Source organism: Triticum dicoccoides, chromosome 3A, assembly GCF_002162155.2.
Source record: "Triticum dicoccoides isolate Atlit2015 ecotype Zavitan chromosome 3A, WEW_v2.0, whole genome shotgun sequence".
NCBI lineage: Eukaryota > Viridiplantae > Streptophyta > Magnoliopsida > Poales > Poaceae > Triticum > Triticum dicoccoides.
The window spans coordinates 763,112,863-763,129,302 of NC_041384.1; the positions used below are offsets into that span (position 1 = coordinate 763,112,863).

Sequence of the window (16,440 nt, forward strand, 5' to 3'; positions counted from 1 at the left end):
CATTTTGTAGTGGGCTATGGTGCTGTATAACTGCACTGTTATATGGGAAGTAGAAATTTCTGCATTATGATCCAGTAGAAGACTGTCATTACACAACACAAAATGCGAAGAATTAATTCGTAGTTATGAGGATAGATAAGGGACAACCAGATCTGCCTGCGGATGCACATTATTCGGAAATGGAAAACAAGGGTTATGTTTAGAAAAAAAGGGAAACGTCATTACTTCTTGTCTTGGTATGAGAATCTAAGCTAAGCAAAAACTTGTAAGGTAAACAAAAATGATAGAGATATATTATTCTTTGATTCTGTTTGAAGTTGATATGCTAGTGCACGTTGGCCTTCTTGGAGGACAACATAGAGTGGATGTTGGGCAACACACCACTATGGGCGATGGTGATGCCGTCAAGCAGGTTGGAGTGCTCCTCGTCGTTGCGAGTGGCGAGAAGCAGGTGGCCTGACATGACGCGGGTCTTCTTGTTGTCCTTGGCCACATTGCCCGCCAACTCTAGCATCTAAGGTTTAAAGAGAACACCAAGACGAGATCAGTTACCACTCTATTGAGCGTGAAATGAACAGGAATGTACAAGATTGGTCCTTGGTTGGTTACCTCGGCGGCAAGGTATTCGAGGAAGGTGGCGAGTTGGACGAGGGCGCCGGGGCCGACGTGGTCCGTGTAGCGGCCTTTCTTAAGATAGCGCCTGATGCGGCCGACGAGAAACTAGAGTACAACCTTCATGGAGCGGGTCACCGCCTTCTTCCGCTCGCAGCTCTTCCTACCGGCCATTTCCCCTCCTTCTCCGGCGAACTTGAATCTCTCAAAATGTGGGTGGCGGCGCTGATGGATTTGAACGCGAGGGCACCGCTGTTATAGCGGAGGGAGGGTGGGGGGTGGGGGTGCACGCTCCACAATAAGGGGCGCGGTTCACATGACGTGCGGTCGCCACCGTTGGATCTGGGAGGGCGGGCGGTAGGGATCAACTCGGAGGGGCACGATCCCTGGGAGGGAGTGTGATCCGTGTGACCAGCGTTCTCCACCCTCGGACCTGGAAGGTGCAAGCGGCTAGGATCGGGTCGGCTGGTGCAATCCGTGTTACCAACGGTCTTTGCCATTGGATTTGGAAGATTCAAGTGGCTACGATTAGCTCAGGTGCGTGATCTGTGGGAGGACCAAATGGACCAATCAAGATTTGAGAATCTTCTGTCCTCGCTTCGTTTCATTTTTTTCCTTTAATGTGGGTGCTGAATTCGGAAATTGAGGAGAGGGGAGGTTAGACTCTTTTTCACACCGAAGATTTTTCTGTTTTGTTTTATTGGCAATCCCTTTGTGTTTTTGGTATGATGACTGGAAAAAAAATCAAAGAATTTCTCGCACCAATCAAGAAATTCTAGCATGTCATGATGCACTCAACAAGAAAAGGCATCATGTGAAGAAGATCAAGAAGGACAAGGTCCCAAAATACATAAGCATCTAGGGGTGACTACAAGGAGGTAAATAAGAATGATTTTGTTTCCATGCGCATTGCCAATCCATGTACAGAAGAAAGTAATGAAAAAGCAGATCCTCACTTTTGGAATATGATGCAATAGAAAGTTTATCATGAGGTTATGGAAGCACACCAGATTTAAATTTATGACCGAAAGTGTGTCAACCCCGCAGAAGCATAACAATGCTTCTCAAGTAAGCTAACTTGTGCTTCCTTTGCAATGAAGCATAAATGTGGTTTCCTCGCAGTGAGGCACACGTATGCCCCACCCGAAAGCACAACACACCCATGCTCCACATGAATCACACATGTACTCCACACAACACAACCGAGCTTTGATGGACGAAAATCGAAAGAAACTGGAAAACAAAAGATCCCCAAAAAATTGGAAACCAAGAAAAACCAGGAAAAACCAGCCACATTGCGAGAAAAAAAATGTTCCTGACATTTTAAGAAATGTTTCCACATTAAAAAAATATGTTCGTCATGCTTTATGAAAATATTTTTACAATGTCAAAATAATGTTCGTGTAATTTAGAAAAATGTTTCATACAATTCAAGAAAATAATATCTGTGACATTAAAAACAATGTTCAAGCACTTTTTAAATGTTTGCACATTTACAAAAATGTTCACGGAAAAATCTTAAATATGTTACAAGAAAAGTTTACTCTGCATATAAAAACATGTACAATGTAAATTTGGCAAATGTTCAAAGATGTATTGAGAAAAATGTTCACCGTTTATTAAAAAATGTTCAACCTTTATGTAAAAATATTCAATCTGTATAAATAAAATCTAGACCGTGTTTATCTTAAAAAATACGAGTATAAAAAATGAGAAAATAACAAAGAGGAAATAAATGTAAAATAAAAATAGAAACCAATGAAAAATGAAAATGAAAAACAAAAGAAAACTAGAAGAAACAACAGAAAAAATAGAAAAAGGATGAAAAACTGTAGAGAAAACACAACCACTCGGAAGGTTCTAAAACCAGTTTGCAGCATTCCATCGACGGGCATGGCTATGTGCCGCCTGTTGCGAGTCCCACTGAAGCTCACCTACAGGGGGCATGTGTTCGGCCTGCCTAGTAACCGCGCACTATTTGACGTCATGTTTTTTTTCTTCTGTTTATTATTCAAAAATTTTATATTTTTTTTGGTTTTCTAATTCCTTTATATTTCATAATATCTACACACACATATATAGAAAAAATACTTTGCATATAATTTAGAAGCATGTTAATCATGCATTCTATTTTTTTAAATGTGTATAGAAAAATGCTAATCATGTGTATGATTTTTTTGTAAAATTAATAAAATATCAGACGTTTGAAAAAATTTACATGCATTAAAACATTTCGCATAATTCCAAAAAATGTAAGTTACATTTAAAAATGCTCACATATTTCAAAAATGTGTTTGTGACACTTTCATAAAAATGTATACGTAATGTTAAAATGTGTTTAGTATCATTAAGAAATGTACATGAAATTTGTCTTCATTCCGAACCAACTGCAACAACTCCAGAGTGGTTGAGTAGGAAGCAAACATGATCCATCATAGGCACGAGACCTTTATCCGAGAGACACATTATTGGGCTTCATGTGGCATAAACATTATTTTAAAAAGGGAACCATCTGCAGTTGCCCCCTAAAAGTTTTTAGTTAGGTTAGAATAGTTTTGCCTTGCTTTTTGCCCTGTTTTCACTGGGTATGTGCTTTGCCTTGTCTTGGATGTGTGTTGGTGAAAAGAAAGAGGGAACCATTTGCCGGTATATGGCATTAATTGATAGTGGGCTTTCTCCCGGAGTTTTAAGATATTTTTCTCATGTAAACACACTGATTACCACCATGATCAGGAACAAGTAATGCCTTGGAAGCCATGAGCTTATTGGAGTGTTGTAGTTGTTGATGCGGAGCATCCTACGATCATCCCCATGTACACTCGAGCATACGTCATTGGACAAAGGTGAACTCGCTCCTTTCTGAATCTTTCCTTTCCGCATGTAAGACATGGATGCTACTTCAAGCGCGGACCTTGTGCATACTCAGGTACATCCGAGGAGACCATGGAGAGCCCAAGGACCAAGACCAAGCGTGCACGAAAGTGAAGGAAGGAGAAGGAAGAAGGGCCAGCTGCTACAGCGGCCGGACATCCGGCCCAGCCCGGACATCCGGCATCGGCCATCCAGAGAGCACCGCAAAGGTCCACCGCAGCCCGGACATCCGGCCATCACCCCGGACATCCGGCTCCTCCCGAAGCCCCGGACATCCGGCCCCTTCACCCGGAAACCCGGCCCCTCCATCACCGGATGCATCTGGAAGACCCAGGCTAGCCCGGACATCCGGCCTCCCAGCCCAGACATCCGGCCTCCCAGCCCGGATATCCGACCCGTTGCGAAGCCCCGGACATCCGGCCCCCAGCCCGGACATCCGGCGCCTGTCTGCGCACAGTGAACGGGCCAAGGGCCCATGTATCCCTCTTTCCCACTTACCCCTTCGTGGCTTAGACTATATATACTCCCCCACCTCCTTCTAGTTAGGGTCAGCGTTGGTTTAGCTCATTTGAGAGATAGAGCTTCACTCATCCATATCGGATCTACTCCACGAGAGAGACCGCGACCCCTCTACGGAGAAGATCCACCTTGGATTCAAGACCCCTCACGGGAAGATCCCTTGTGGATTCAAGACCTCCTCACGGAGAAGAACCGGTTACCTCTTGTATCGTCCGTTGTTGACTTTGGATCTTGTATCTCCCTTTGTGTTCATGGATCTAGCGCATGTGTGATCATTCTTGTTTGTTTGAGTGTTCTCTCGTGTTTCCCCTCGTGATTCTCCTCGTTTTCCCCCTCGTGTTCTTCGTGTTCATCGCGGGATCCGCTCCTTTCATGAAAGATCGGGCCACTAGGGTTCTACCCTACATCATCTTGGTATCATGAGCCACGTTGATCACGATTCCGGAGCCCCCCCTTGTTTTCTAGCCTAATTTTGTTGTGTTCTTCCCCAATTTCGAAAATCCCCACCAAAAATAGCCCCCAAATTTTTTTGTGACTTGTTGGTGAGATGAAGTTTTGTTGAATTTGATCCATGGATTTGCTTGGTTTCGAGTGGATCTAGCATATCCCCAATTTCCCCCACTTTCCATCCATAAAATACATCAAATTTTGCCCTTGGAATCATCAATTTCCGCCCCCAATTCGAAAATTTCCGCCCCAAATGGACATCCGGGCCATCGGGCCGGACATTCGGATCCCTGGCCGGACATCCGGCTCCTGGAATGCAAAATCCGCATAGTTCTGGACATACGCCCCCGTAAATCCGGCCCGAGCCCCGGATGTCCGGCTCCTGTACATTTTAGCTTTCCCGTTTCACCGTTTTGTCCATAACTAATTCATCCGGAGTCTGATTTTCGCGTTCTTTAGCTCGTTGAAAAGCTCTTGACATCCCCCTTCCAACAAAATACTACCAACACCATTTGACTCCATCAATTTTTTGGAACTTTGGCATCTTTGCCTAGGGCTTCCACCACAACCTCCGCATAACCACCACCGACTTCCGCAACCTAACCAATTTTGTTCCCCATCGCATTAGTGGTTGCTTGAGGAGTGATTTGAGTCTCCTAAGGTGTCTAGGCTACTTAGGGACGGTTGCTTCTTCATCAACCACCACCACCACTACCGCATAGGCTTGACCACCATACACTTCCACCATCCCAACTTAACCCGATTTTGTTCGTGTTGTGAGTTGTGTCTCCTAAGGTGTTTCGGCTACTAGGGACCGTGCTTTCAACTCTGCACCGTGTATAGTACACCACCTTACCCTCCACTTCTGCATTTCCTACTCGCAAAACCCATCATTGCCATTCCGCAATTCCATCGAGCTTCCACAAAACCACCACCGCTTTCCTGCTACCACCATTTGACATTTGACGTTTGAGATTTTGAGTTCGCGGTTTTTCCGTTTCCTAAGGTGTTTAGGCTACTTAGGGACGAGTCACCATCATCTTGGTATCTCCATCAAGATCACCACCACTCATCATCGCCAAGGACGGTAACCTCCATATCATATTGGTATCGTGGTATCTCTCCATTGTATATTCCCTTGCCATTGCATTGATACCCCCTAGCCCATTTTGCGTTACTTGCCTATCGGGACTAGCCATTTGAGTATTGCCGGCAATGTTACTTGTGCACATTAGTGATCATCAAGCCCATTGCAATCATACCATATCATATTGGTATCATATCATCCCTTGTGCCTCAAGTTTGTTTCCGCATATACACAATCGCTATCTTGGTTTGTGCATTTCGCAAAGTGGCCATATACAAAAAAAAGAATAAGCTTTTAAGCAAAAGAAAAATAGTGAACAAAGAGCTTGTAAGCAAGTGCCATAGCATCATACCACATTGCATAAGACTGTCATATCCGATCATCTTGGATCATACCATCGGAACATCATATACATAGTATACTTGGGATAGAAGTTCATACATTTTGCATCTTATAGGTTGTGCACAAGTGTCGTACCCGCCTATTGAGCAATCGTGCTAGCGTCTCTCTTGAGTTGTGCAACACGAGTGTTTTTCGTGGATTCCACATTTTGTGCTCATCCTTGATTGCACGACCCCATTTATCTATCCGTGTGTGCGTTTCCGTGTGCCACCCACATTGCTATTGGTCTACTTGTTACACTTGCGAATTTGTGAATCTCTTTCAACATTATTGACTCATGCTAACATTTTACATCAAATTTTTGTGCCACTATCCTCACCGAGCTCCACCATAAGCCTTATTTGTGTAGGTGTGAGAAACCGACAAGAATTGGTACCAATTGTGCTATTTCCTTGTCCACATTGGAGTGATCATTGATCCACTTTCAACTTCGGTCAAGGTACATTTGGTATTCGTTCTTCTCTTTCTACCACTCACATTTTTCTCTTGGAGTGATGGATAGGCAAGGCATTTCATCTCCGGTCTTCGACGACAACGACGGCGTGAACAACTACATCACCAAAGCGTCAATCTTCGATCTACAACGACAAACGCAAGGCGCACAATCAAGATTGCGAGAGCGCATTGAGAACCTCTCCATCGACATTCGCCACTCCGAAGCGAGGAAAAGGGACTACATCGACAACAAGCTTTCCGCACAAAAGAAGGAGCAAGATGCAAGGATGGAGGAGATTCGGGCCTTGATCAAGTCTACTTCCCCTTTGTCATCTTCAAGGCGGCGGCGAGCACATCTACCCTCTTCGGAGCGCCCAAGCGATACAAGCGCAAGTCGTCCACGTCCACATCTCCATGGCGACCACCATCACGTTCGTGATCAACCTCGTCATGAAGGGCAAGTCACCTCCAAGAAACATGTGCACGACGACGACGAACGACATCTACTACGAGCTCAAGTGCGACAACGCCAACATCATCATGATGATGCTCATCAAGCGCAAATGCACAAGTCCCAACAAGCCCTACTTCACGCCAAGTCCACGCTTCATGAGCAAAAGAGAAGACCGCGAGTCGATCACAACCAAGACGGCGCTACGTCTACTACCACCACCACTTTGGCATCTTCGCCAAGTGCTATCAAGGCATCTTCGCCTTTGGACATACGACATCTTCGCCTACTTCCCACAAGTACGCCTACAACGACTTCATCAATTCCAAGGCGACCACCTACGAGCGAGGGCGACACTTCCATCTTCGGAAGCCCCTCAAGGAAGATGGCCGATCATGGGAACCCTTCGGTCATGGAGACGAGCTACGAGGTGCCACATCATATGGGCCTCCTACAACAAGCCGGCGACAAGAAGGTCGAGCAAGGGCCATCCCCTTCAACCACGGCGACGAGCATGAACCTCTTCAACTACATGAAGACGGCGCCCCAAAAGGACTCATTCTCCGAGTCAAGCTACGAGACCGCACATGAGACCTTTTCTTTGGTCTTAGAGAGTGATGATGTGCCATCTTCGGCCTTCATCCACGGCTACAACCACGACATGATTGAGCATGGAGACATTTGCACCAACATCTCTCCGACACCCACATATAAAGAGATGCCCAAATTCTCATGTGAGGAGAGCCACCCCACCATGAGTGATATGAGTGACTCCACCATTTGTGACATTGAGTGCATTTCCTATGAGAGGATGAGTGCGACCACCACTAGCCCCACACTTGAGAGCATCCAAGAGGGAGTGAGTGAGCCACCACACTTAGTGAGTGAGGTAGTTGACACGGCACGTGAGGCCACTACAATTTCTAACAACTTAACCTCTACTCCGAGTGTGTTTTCTTTGGTGCTAGGTCTCCTATATGATGACACGCCTATCCTCGACGAGTCCATACCTCCAATGGAGACAACGATGGCCATGGTGGAAGATGATGCACCCCCACATGGTTCCATCAAGATGAAGATGACCACGACTTGGTCTTCGACACCTCACCTACAACACATGAGCGATGCTCCAAAGGTAACATAGATGATGGTGCTTCTCTTGTCCCACTAGTGGATTATTTTACGAATGATTGCTTGCATGATGTTGACACACCTATACCCATGCTTCATGCTAGTGCGATTTATTCATGTCATGACTTACCTATTTATGATAAATATGACGATGAGCATGTTGAGTTGCCTAGTTGTGATGCTATGCTCCATAGGATATCATGTGAAAATTCTTTTGGTCACATCATGTTTGACAATCCATTCACCTTGTCATATGCTATGAGTGAGATATCCTATATTGCATTATTTCAATCTCAACATAATGACTATGCATGCCCCATTTGCATAAATCCTATTTGCACTTATGGCACAGATGACGAGATGATGATCATTGGCTTTTGTTTTTCATGTGATGATATTGCCATGCTTCCTTTACATGATTTGCGCAATTCATCTACTATGCCACGCCATGATCACAATGTTCCAACTATGCATTGTTTTGGATGTTGTCAATATTCTCCATGTGATGTTTCCATTAATGCTCATGAGGAGGCCCCCATAGTTTCCTCATACATATTAGGAGATTTTGATGCATTCCATACTTTGCATGATTCTCATAATTGCTTGCACCATATGCATTCCATGAATAACAATGCTCTACATATTTCTCGTGATGCATTACACAATTTGAGTCTCCATTATGCTATACATAACAATAAACCTATCATGATGGATGGCATGTTTCTATATCACACATCTCATCTATTTAAGCATTGGATATTTTGCGCTAACCAACACAAGCACATATGCATCATCATGGATGATGTGTACATATACCATGCACACACAAGTTTTCCATTGTCTTTGTTTTGTGTAGGTACTGACGTATACTCGTCAACCTCTCAATCCCAAGAGTTGACGAAACGAGCTCTTGAGAGCAAAGATGACTTGGGATCCCGTGAACTATCCTTCCCACCGCTCTCTTCGCGCAACAACTACGCGCATCTCTCTCACTTGGCTCTCACACGGCTATGGGCTATATACCGCTCTCTTGCTCATTTTTCATCTCCTCACCTGATTTAATGAGCCATCCAAAAAATGCATATAAACAACCAAGACTAATATGGACAATATAAGAGTTACCGGCACGGGGAGATCGTTGGGACTTAGAAGGTCTCATGTGCTGCTGCAAAACGACAAGGATAGGTGTAAGGCCACAATTTCCCTGCATCTACTCTCAACTAGACTTGTTTATACTCCCTCCGTCCTAAAATTCTTGTTTTAGATTTGTCTAGATACGGATGTACCTAATACTAAAATGTGATTTGATACATCCGTATTTAGACAAATCAAAGGCAAAATTTTTGGGACAAAGGGAGTATTTGCCATCAGGATCTTTCTTACTAGTACTAAGTACTAACTAATAGTATGCATAACAGTATATAGTGAACTATTACCTTTCTCTTTATTTCGTTGTTGACATTGTTCTTTCCTTGACTTTTACTTTATTTCTTTATTCCCTTCTTGACATGCACCTTGTGCACGTTCTTTTTCTCTAGCTTTACCAGTTGCGCCCCTCAAAAGTCATGGATCATGGCAGTATCGTATACATGCAAAAATATACCCACTGATCTTAATTTTTTTAATATGTCATCAAGTCCTAGGAAAAGAGCTATCTATCCACAAGTGTGTTAGGTATGTTGCAGCAAGCGTGGCATATCGTAACTATTCAGAGTGCCAATTGGTCTGAAAATCAGAGTTTATTTTTGTCAAATTGATTAAAGGACAGCTGTAAATTTGTGCTTGACTTTGGCAATTTGACTAATAGGAAAATTAAGTAGAGATTCCCGGTGGAGAAAATTAACTACAGAACATCTCATATTTAGCTCAACCAGCTAATCATATAAAACAAGGTTGCTGGAATAGAGATGCCTTGTTTATCTGCTTTCATGACTTCAGATACGCCAACAGCTCCCCCTCCCCCTCGCGTCGCCTCCCCCCGGGCGGCGCCAGGGGCCCCGAAACCCTAGCGCCGCCAGCACCCTCTTGCCGCCTCCTCCTGCCGCCGCTGCTGCCGGCGTGGGCCGCGGTGGCGGCGGGCCCGGTGCCAAAGGTTTCTGGGCGGGTGGATGCGGCGGATCCCATCTGAGGCGCGGTGGCGGCTCCTCTCGTGCGATCCAACGACAGCGGCTGGGACGGCGAATCCGGGCTGTGCGGCGGGGGCCGGAGCACCATCGCCGATGGAGTGGCGGCCCTGCATGGATGGCGGCGGTGGCAGTGCCCCATCCGGCGGGGTGGGCTGTCCTGGTCGTGATGGTGACGGCGGTCACTGCGAATCCAATGCCCCGTTTGGATCCGTCGTAGGAGGCCTTTTGCCGACCGGCGGCGCGTGGAGGGACCGGTGAGGAGATGCCGGATCTCCGTCGGAGTACCAACGGCGACATACGTCTTCGTGGCGAGGTTTCGCTCGGTTCCAGCCAGCTGCGAGGTCGGGAAGACGTGGCTTCCGGTGAAAATTGCGCCTGACTGCGGTCTTGGCGGATGATGGCGGCGTCTTAGACGTCGTTCCCTTCTGGAGGCATCGTCGTTGCAGGTCACATCAACCTGATTGGGAAGTTCCGGGGGAAACCCTAGATCTGGGTCTACCGGATCGGACGATGACGAAGCCTTCGGTATCGTTCTCCCTCATGGGGGCATCGTTTTGGAGCAAGTGCTGGTTGGAGGGGACATGAGGAGGAGCGGTGATTCATCTGGTCCATTGATGACGGCGGATCTCGGCGGCGTGGCGCAGTGGAGACTCGGCGACTGATGAGCGGAGATGGACTCACGCAGGAGGGTGACGCTGCCTGGCGTCGTGGTGGCGTCGGCGGCAGCTAGACCGGGCAAGGTTGATGCAACAGGACAGCTCTGAAGATGGATTGATGGTAGGTGGCTGCGGCGGCCTCATACCCGGCAGGCGTCCTGGTTGGGCCTCAAGTCTTAGATGTTAGGTTTGGCTGCGAGGTCTGTTTGATATTAGGCCTAGACTTTCAGCACCCCTACATCAACTGGATAGGGATAGCGACAGATGTTGCTTAGTTGGTGGCTTTAGGCTTATTGTTGTATGACTCTGTAAGGTCTTGTGTCAATAATTAATAAAATGGCCGTATGCATCGTCCAGATGCAGAGGCCGGGGGTCGTCCTCGTCCTCTTTTTCTAAGAAAATGACTTCAGAATGCAGGTGAGCTGTACCTCCACTAGTATAGGAGAGTAGCACAAAACAGGAACCAGGATGAATATGCTTCTAACGTCTCCACATCTTTGTTAACATCCTCAAGCAAGTAATGAGGCACGACACCGTGATTCATCAAGCAGCTTTATAGTACTTTCTTAGGCCTCTATGTTGTAAATAGCATAAGGTTTCATGTGAAACAAGGATGGCATATCCACACCAATGCATATTAGTTAGATGTTAGAATAGTTGTTACTGGTTGCAAGAGCTAAGACTTATTATGCATCCATCTGAAGTCGCATACCATAGGTACTTTTCCTCCAAATGTCTGAAATTATAACCTAACCAAAACGCCAATGTAGCCAGTAAAAATAACCAGGCATGGGCAATGAAAAGCTGCAGACTCTCATATTATTTCTGCATAAATGTTATTAAGCAGAAGAAAGACATCGACTGCAGGGTACAATCATTGCCTAATTTCAGCTAGGCGATAACGAGGAGCTCCTTGCTATCATTCAAATGCCTGTACCATGTATCATCATTGAAATGATCTTGTCATCCTGTTCAAAACAACATAGCTGCAGCCTGCAGAACCTTGTCTTGATACTGAACAAACAGCAATAACATCCCAGTGGCTGAGTTGGAACCAAACTTGACCCATTGTAGGCACATGACCTTACTCAAAGACACATCATGGACTCATACATGGGTATATGGCATTAACTGATAAATGGGCGAATAACTGAAAGCAATATGCTTCTGGGATCTGGCAGATACGGTATGAGATTCATTTCTTACAGGCTATGGTGTTGTGTAATTGCACCTGTAAGTATTGATTGTACTGGATGTAACACAGGAAGGAAATACTCCTGCACTATAATCCAACAGATCACTGTTGCAAACAATTGCCTCGAGAGAACTTTTACCCATTTTTTAATGCCTCAAGAAATATATCACTGTCATCCCACAAGACTTGAAATGAAGAATGGGTCCCTACTTGTGAGGACAGACGACTACAGCGTCGATGCGCACATGTGCGTCACTGGAAATGGAAAAAAGACAGTTTGTATCTAGATTTTCTTTGGTAAAGGCATTTCTTGTGAAGCTTCTGAGAGTAGCACACATTTGTACCTTGATTCGAGGTTCCTTCACGGGGACTGAACAGTGATTTAGCAAGATGCTCTGTCTGGAATTTATGCTTTTACAATCGTGCGAATAACCCCATCCACTTAATATTGTTAATTATGCTGACGAAGGAACTGAAACACCACTGTTTTTTCAGGCAAGCATGTCCCTCAACTGACTTCAGTGAAGTGATTTTAGGCATTCCAGAAAATCCACACAGCGCAGCACTGAGCGCCACTCTGCACTCACTGATGTTCGAGATCCTTTGCTTCATGCTAGTTTGAGAATCATACCTCCAGCAATAATGCATTATTCTGTCTAGCTAAATTTCGTGCAAACACTTTGTGCAGTTTTAACTAAATCTAAATGTAAATGTTAGGAACAATCCGTGTGAACATTGAACAAATCAAGATTACTGCTGACTTATGGTTCAGGATGCCTGGTGTTCAGTTCCAGGTCAATCTGTTTGATGCCTGAACCTGAGTCTCTAATCCGTTTGAGATCTGCCAAGACTTCCTCTCTGATATCCGATTTGCAAACCTATTTATTAAGATCATGCTAGTTTCTCAGTTATCCTGCTTGCCGATTTTGCTATCACAATGCATTTTTTGTCGCTTGATGAGGTAAAAAAATTCAACATGATGATTCATTCAGGTGCTTTATGGGAAGAACATACGGGTGCATCATGCAAACAGAGGTTGATCTGCCGCTATTGCTATAGATGAGCAAGGTACTTATCTTGTATTGTTGTTGTGCACAGAGTCTAATGTTAATGGAGCCCTGGACATGTATGCACTCTGTACATTTGCATGATCATTAGTAGTCCCTCTCTAAAGTAATATAAGACCTTTAGATCACTACTTTAGTGATGTAAGTCTTATATTACTATACAAAGGGAGTGCTTATTTTAAGATCATTTCTATACCGGCTTTACAATAGACTAGTCGTCCGATCTTTTAGCTTGGCAAAGCATTCTGACTGCTGACACTGAAAAAAACAGAGCAACACCTGATTGGTCAGGGAATTCTCTTTCACTAAGACACATAATTAATTCGATTCTTTTTGTTTTAGATCAACATTAGCGCTGGTTTGGGAAACAATTCATGCCCTGATCTTAAGACTCGAACATGGCACCAAGTCCCAATCTTGCTATCCATCCAGAAGAGTATTATGTATGTTGCAGCAAATTTGGCATATCGTAACTAATGAGTGCACGATTGTTTTGTAAATTAGAGCTTATTTTTGGCAATTTTATTTAAAGGACAGTTGTAAATTCGAGCTTAATTTGGGACATTTGACCAACATGAGAGTTGCATTTCTTAAAACACACATGATTCAGCATGAAACATCTCATATTTAGTTCGACGAGCCTAGCACATATTGCACAAGGGAGCTAGAAATGGAGTTCCTCCTTATTTATCTGGCTTACCTCTCTCAAGGCTTCCAAGTTACATGACTTGTTCACATCCTCAAGAGAGTGACAAGCTGCCAGACCGTCATTCATCAAGCATAAGGATTCCTGTAAAATAATGATGCCATGTCTGCACCGCTCTGCACTTAGAATTCGTTGAGAACCAAAACTATCATGGAACACTGACGGTTTTATTAGCCGCACTTTTATTTTTGGCCCTTACAATGTCAGCCTGATGCTTTGTGCCCTCATTAGTTTTCTCTTCTTTTTTTTGAAAAGGAGGATAGACCCTTGGTCTCTATATCTGGACGGTGCATGCGGTTATTTTATTAATTATTCACAAAGACCATATAAAATAATACATCAGTCAGCCTGAAGCCATCATCTAGGCAACACCTGTGACTACCCTTATCCAATTGATGAAGGTGTGCCGAATATCCGGGCCTAATACCAAACGAACATCACACCAAACCCTAACATCTAAAGTCGGATGCCCTAGTTCAGCCACATATCGGGACTGGATCCCATACCGGACCGACACACTCTCAGAGGCTGCCGCCACCATCTTTCACTGGTCCATCTCCAGAGCAGTAACTGACCCATCGACCTTGCCTGGCCTGCTGTCGACGCCACCACGACGTCAGACAACTCCACCATGCTGCATGTACCCGTCCACACGCGGCCGTCGCCGAACCTCCGCAGCGCCATGTCACCGGGATCCGCCGCCGGCCCTGCGGTGGATGAGACACCGCTCTTTCGCTTGTCCCGTCCAACCAGCACTTGCTCCAAAACGATGCCCTCAGAAGGGACAACAACATCAAAGGTACCATCATCGTCTGATCCGATAGATCCAGATCTAGTGTTTTTCCTGGAATATGACGAGCGGAGTGCCACGACCTGCAACAACGATGCCTCGAGAAGGAAACAACGTCATAGACGCCGCCATCGTCCGCCATGACAGAAATCGGCGCGATTTTCATCGAAAGTCGTGCCCCCCCAACCTCGCAGCTGGCTGGAACCGAATGGAGCCTCGCCGTGGAGACGAGGGTCGCCGTCGTCACGCTAGTAGGGAGCCTCCAGCCGCCATCACCGGTCCTCCTCGCGCCACGGGCCGGCCAAGGCCGTACCGAGACGGATCTGGACGGGACGCCGGATCCGCAGCCATCGGAGCCACCCATGCGCACGCAGCCGCCACACTGCCGGCCATGAAGGATCCCATCGCTGTCGCGCGGCAAGGGCGCCGCCCTGACTGCCGCCCCCAGCCTCCCCGCATGAGACGCCACCTCCGCCTCACAGGGTCCGCCGTGGCTACCACCCGCCCTGGATCTGCGGTGCAGGGCCCACCGCCACTGCGGCCCTTGCCGGCGGCAGCGGCGGCTGGGGTTGGAGCAGAGGGGAGGGAACTGGCGGCTCGGGATCTGGGGCCATTGGCGCCGGCCGAGGGGAGTGGACGCGAGGGGAGGAGGAGAGGGAAGGATTTGTGCCCTCATTAGTAGCACTTTTATTTTTGGCAGGGAGTCAGCCATCTCCTTATTGCGGTTCTTGTCTATTTAAATTCGTATGTATGCCATAGTTATTTTTTCTCCAAATGTCAGAATCTATAACATGCCATTGAGCCAGAAAAAATGTATTACATAATAGGCATCCTTGACTGATTTCAGCTATTCACCGAAATGCTTGAAAAAATGTACACATCGACGGCTTGATCTGCTAGATCGTGCTAAAATCGGACAGAAACCATCGTGCACATAGCATCGTTCTCGTTCTTCACTGAAATGCATGTACCTTATATCATCAGTGAAGACTGCAATGATCTTGTCATCCACTTCACCGCAGAACTTTCTCTTCATTCTGAACAAACTGCAACAACATCTGTTCTAAAAAAAAGGAACCGTCTGTCGGTATACGGCATCTGGCAGGTAGATGATTACATTCATTTTCCAGCGAGTAATATGGATCGCACTATAAGTATTAATTGTACTAGATGTATATGGGAAGGAGATATTTCTGCATTATTATGATCCAGTAGACCATTGTCATTACACAACACAACATGTGAAGAATTAATCCCGGGTCTGCCTGCAGATGCGCATTATGGGAAAAATGGAAAACAAAGTTTATGTTTTAAAAATTGGGAAAAGACATTACTCCTTTTCTTGGTACGAGAATCCAAGCTAAGCAAAAACTCATAAGGTAAACAATTATTCTTGGATTCTGTTTGAAGTTGCTATGCTAGAGCGTGTTGGCCTTCTTGGAGAACAACACAGAGTGGATGTTGGGCAACACGCCACTATGGGCGATGGTGATGCCGTCAAGCAGCTTGGATAGCTCCTCGTCGTTGTGAGTGGCGATAAGCAGGTGGCGCGGCATGATGCGGGTCTTCTTGTTGTCCTTGGCCGCATTGCCCGCCAACTCCAACATCTGTGGTTCAAATAGCACACCGAGATGAGATCAGTTACCACCCAGTCCAGCACAAGAAGAGTAGGAATGGACGAGATCGGTGGTTGGTTGGTTACCTCGGCGGCAAGGTACTCGAGGACGGCGGCGAGGTAGATGGGGGCGCCCCAGCCGATGCGGTCCGCATAGCGGCCCTTCTTGAGATAGCGCCCGATGCGGCCGACGGGGAACTGGAGTCCAGCCTTCATGGACCGGGTCACCGCCTTCTTCCGCTCGCCGCTCTTCCTCCCGGTCATCTCCCCTTCTTCTTCGGCGAACTTGAATCTCGAATTGTGGGTGGACGGCGGTGATGGATGTGAACG

General features: G+C 46.1%; 1 protein-coding gene and 1 pseudogene across 1 annotated transcript; both read right to left on the reverse strand.

The window, feature by feature from the left end:
* Positions 1 to 325: 325 nt before the first annotated feature.
* On the reverse strand, positions 326 to 795 carry LOC119273727 (annotated as a pseudogene).
* Positions 796 to 15,672: 14,877 nt separating this feature from the next.
* On the reverse strand, positions 15,673 to 16,413 carry LOC119273728 (protein H2A.5-like). Its single transcript, XM_037554801.1, has 2 exons — positions 16,198 to 16,413; positions 15,673 to 16,102 (listed from the first exon to the last, which is right to left on the reverse strand). The coding sequence occupies exons 1-2, from the start codon at positions 16,372 to 16,374 to the stop codon at positions 15,914 to 15,916; spliced, it is 366 nt and encodes a 121-aa protein (XP_037410698.1). The 5' UTR covers positions 16,375 to 16,413; the 3' UTR covers positions 15,673 to 15,913.
* Positions 16,414 to 16,440: the final 27 nt, after the last annotated feature.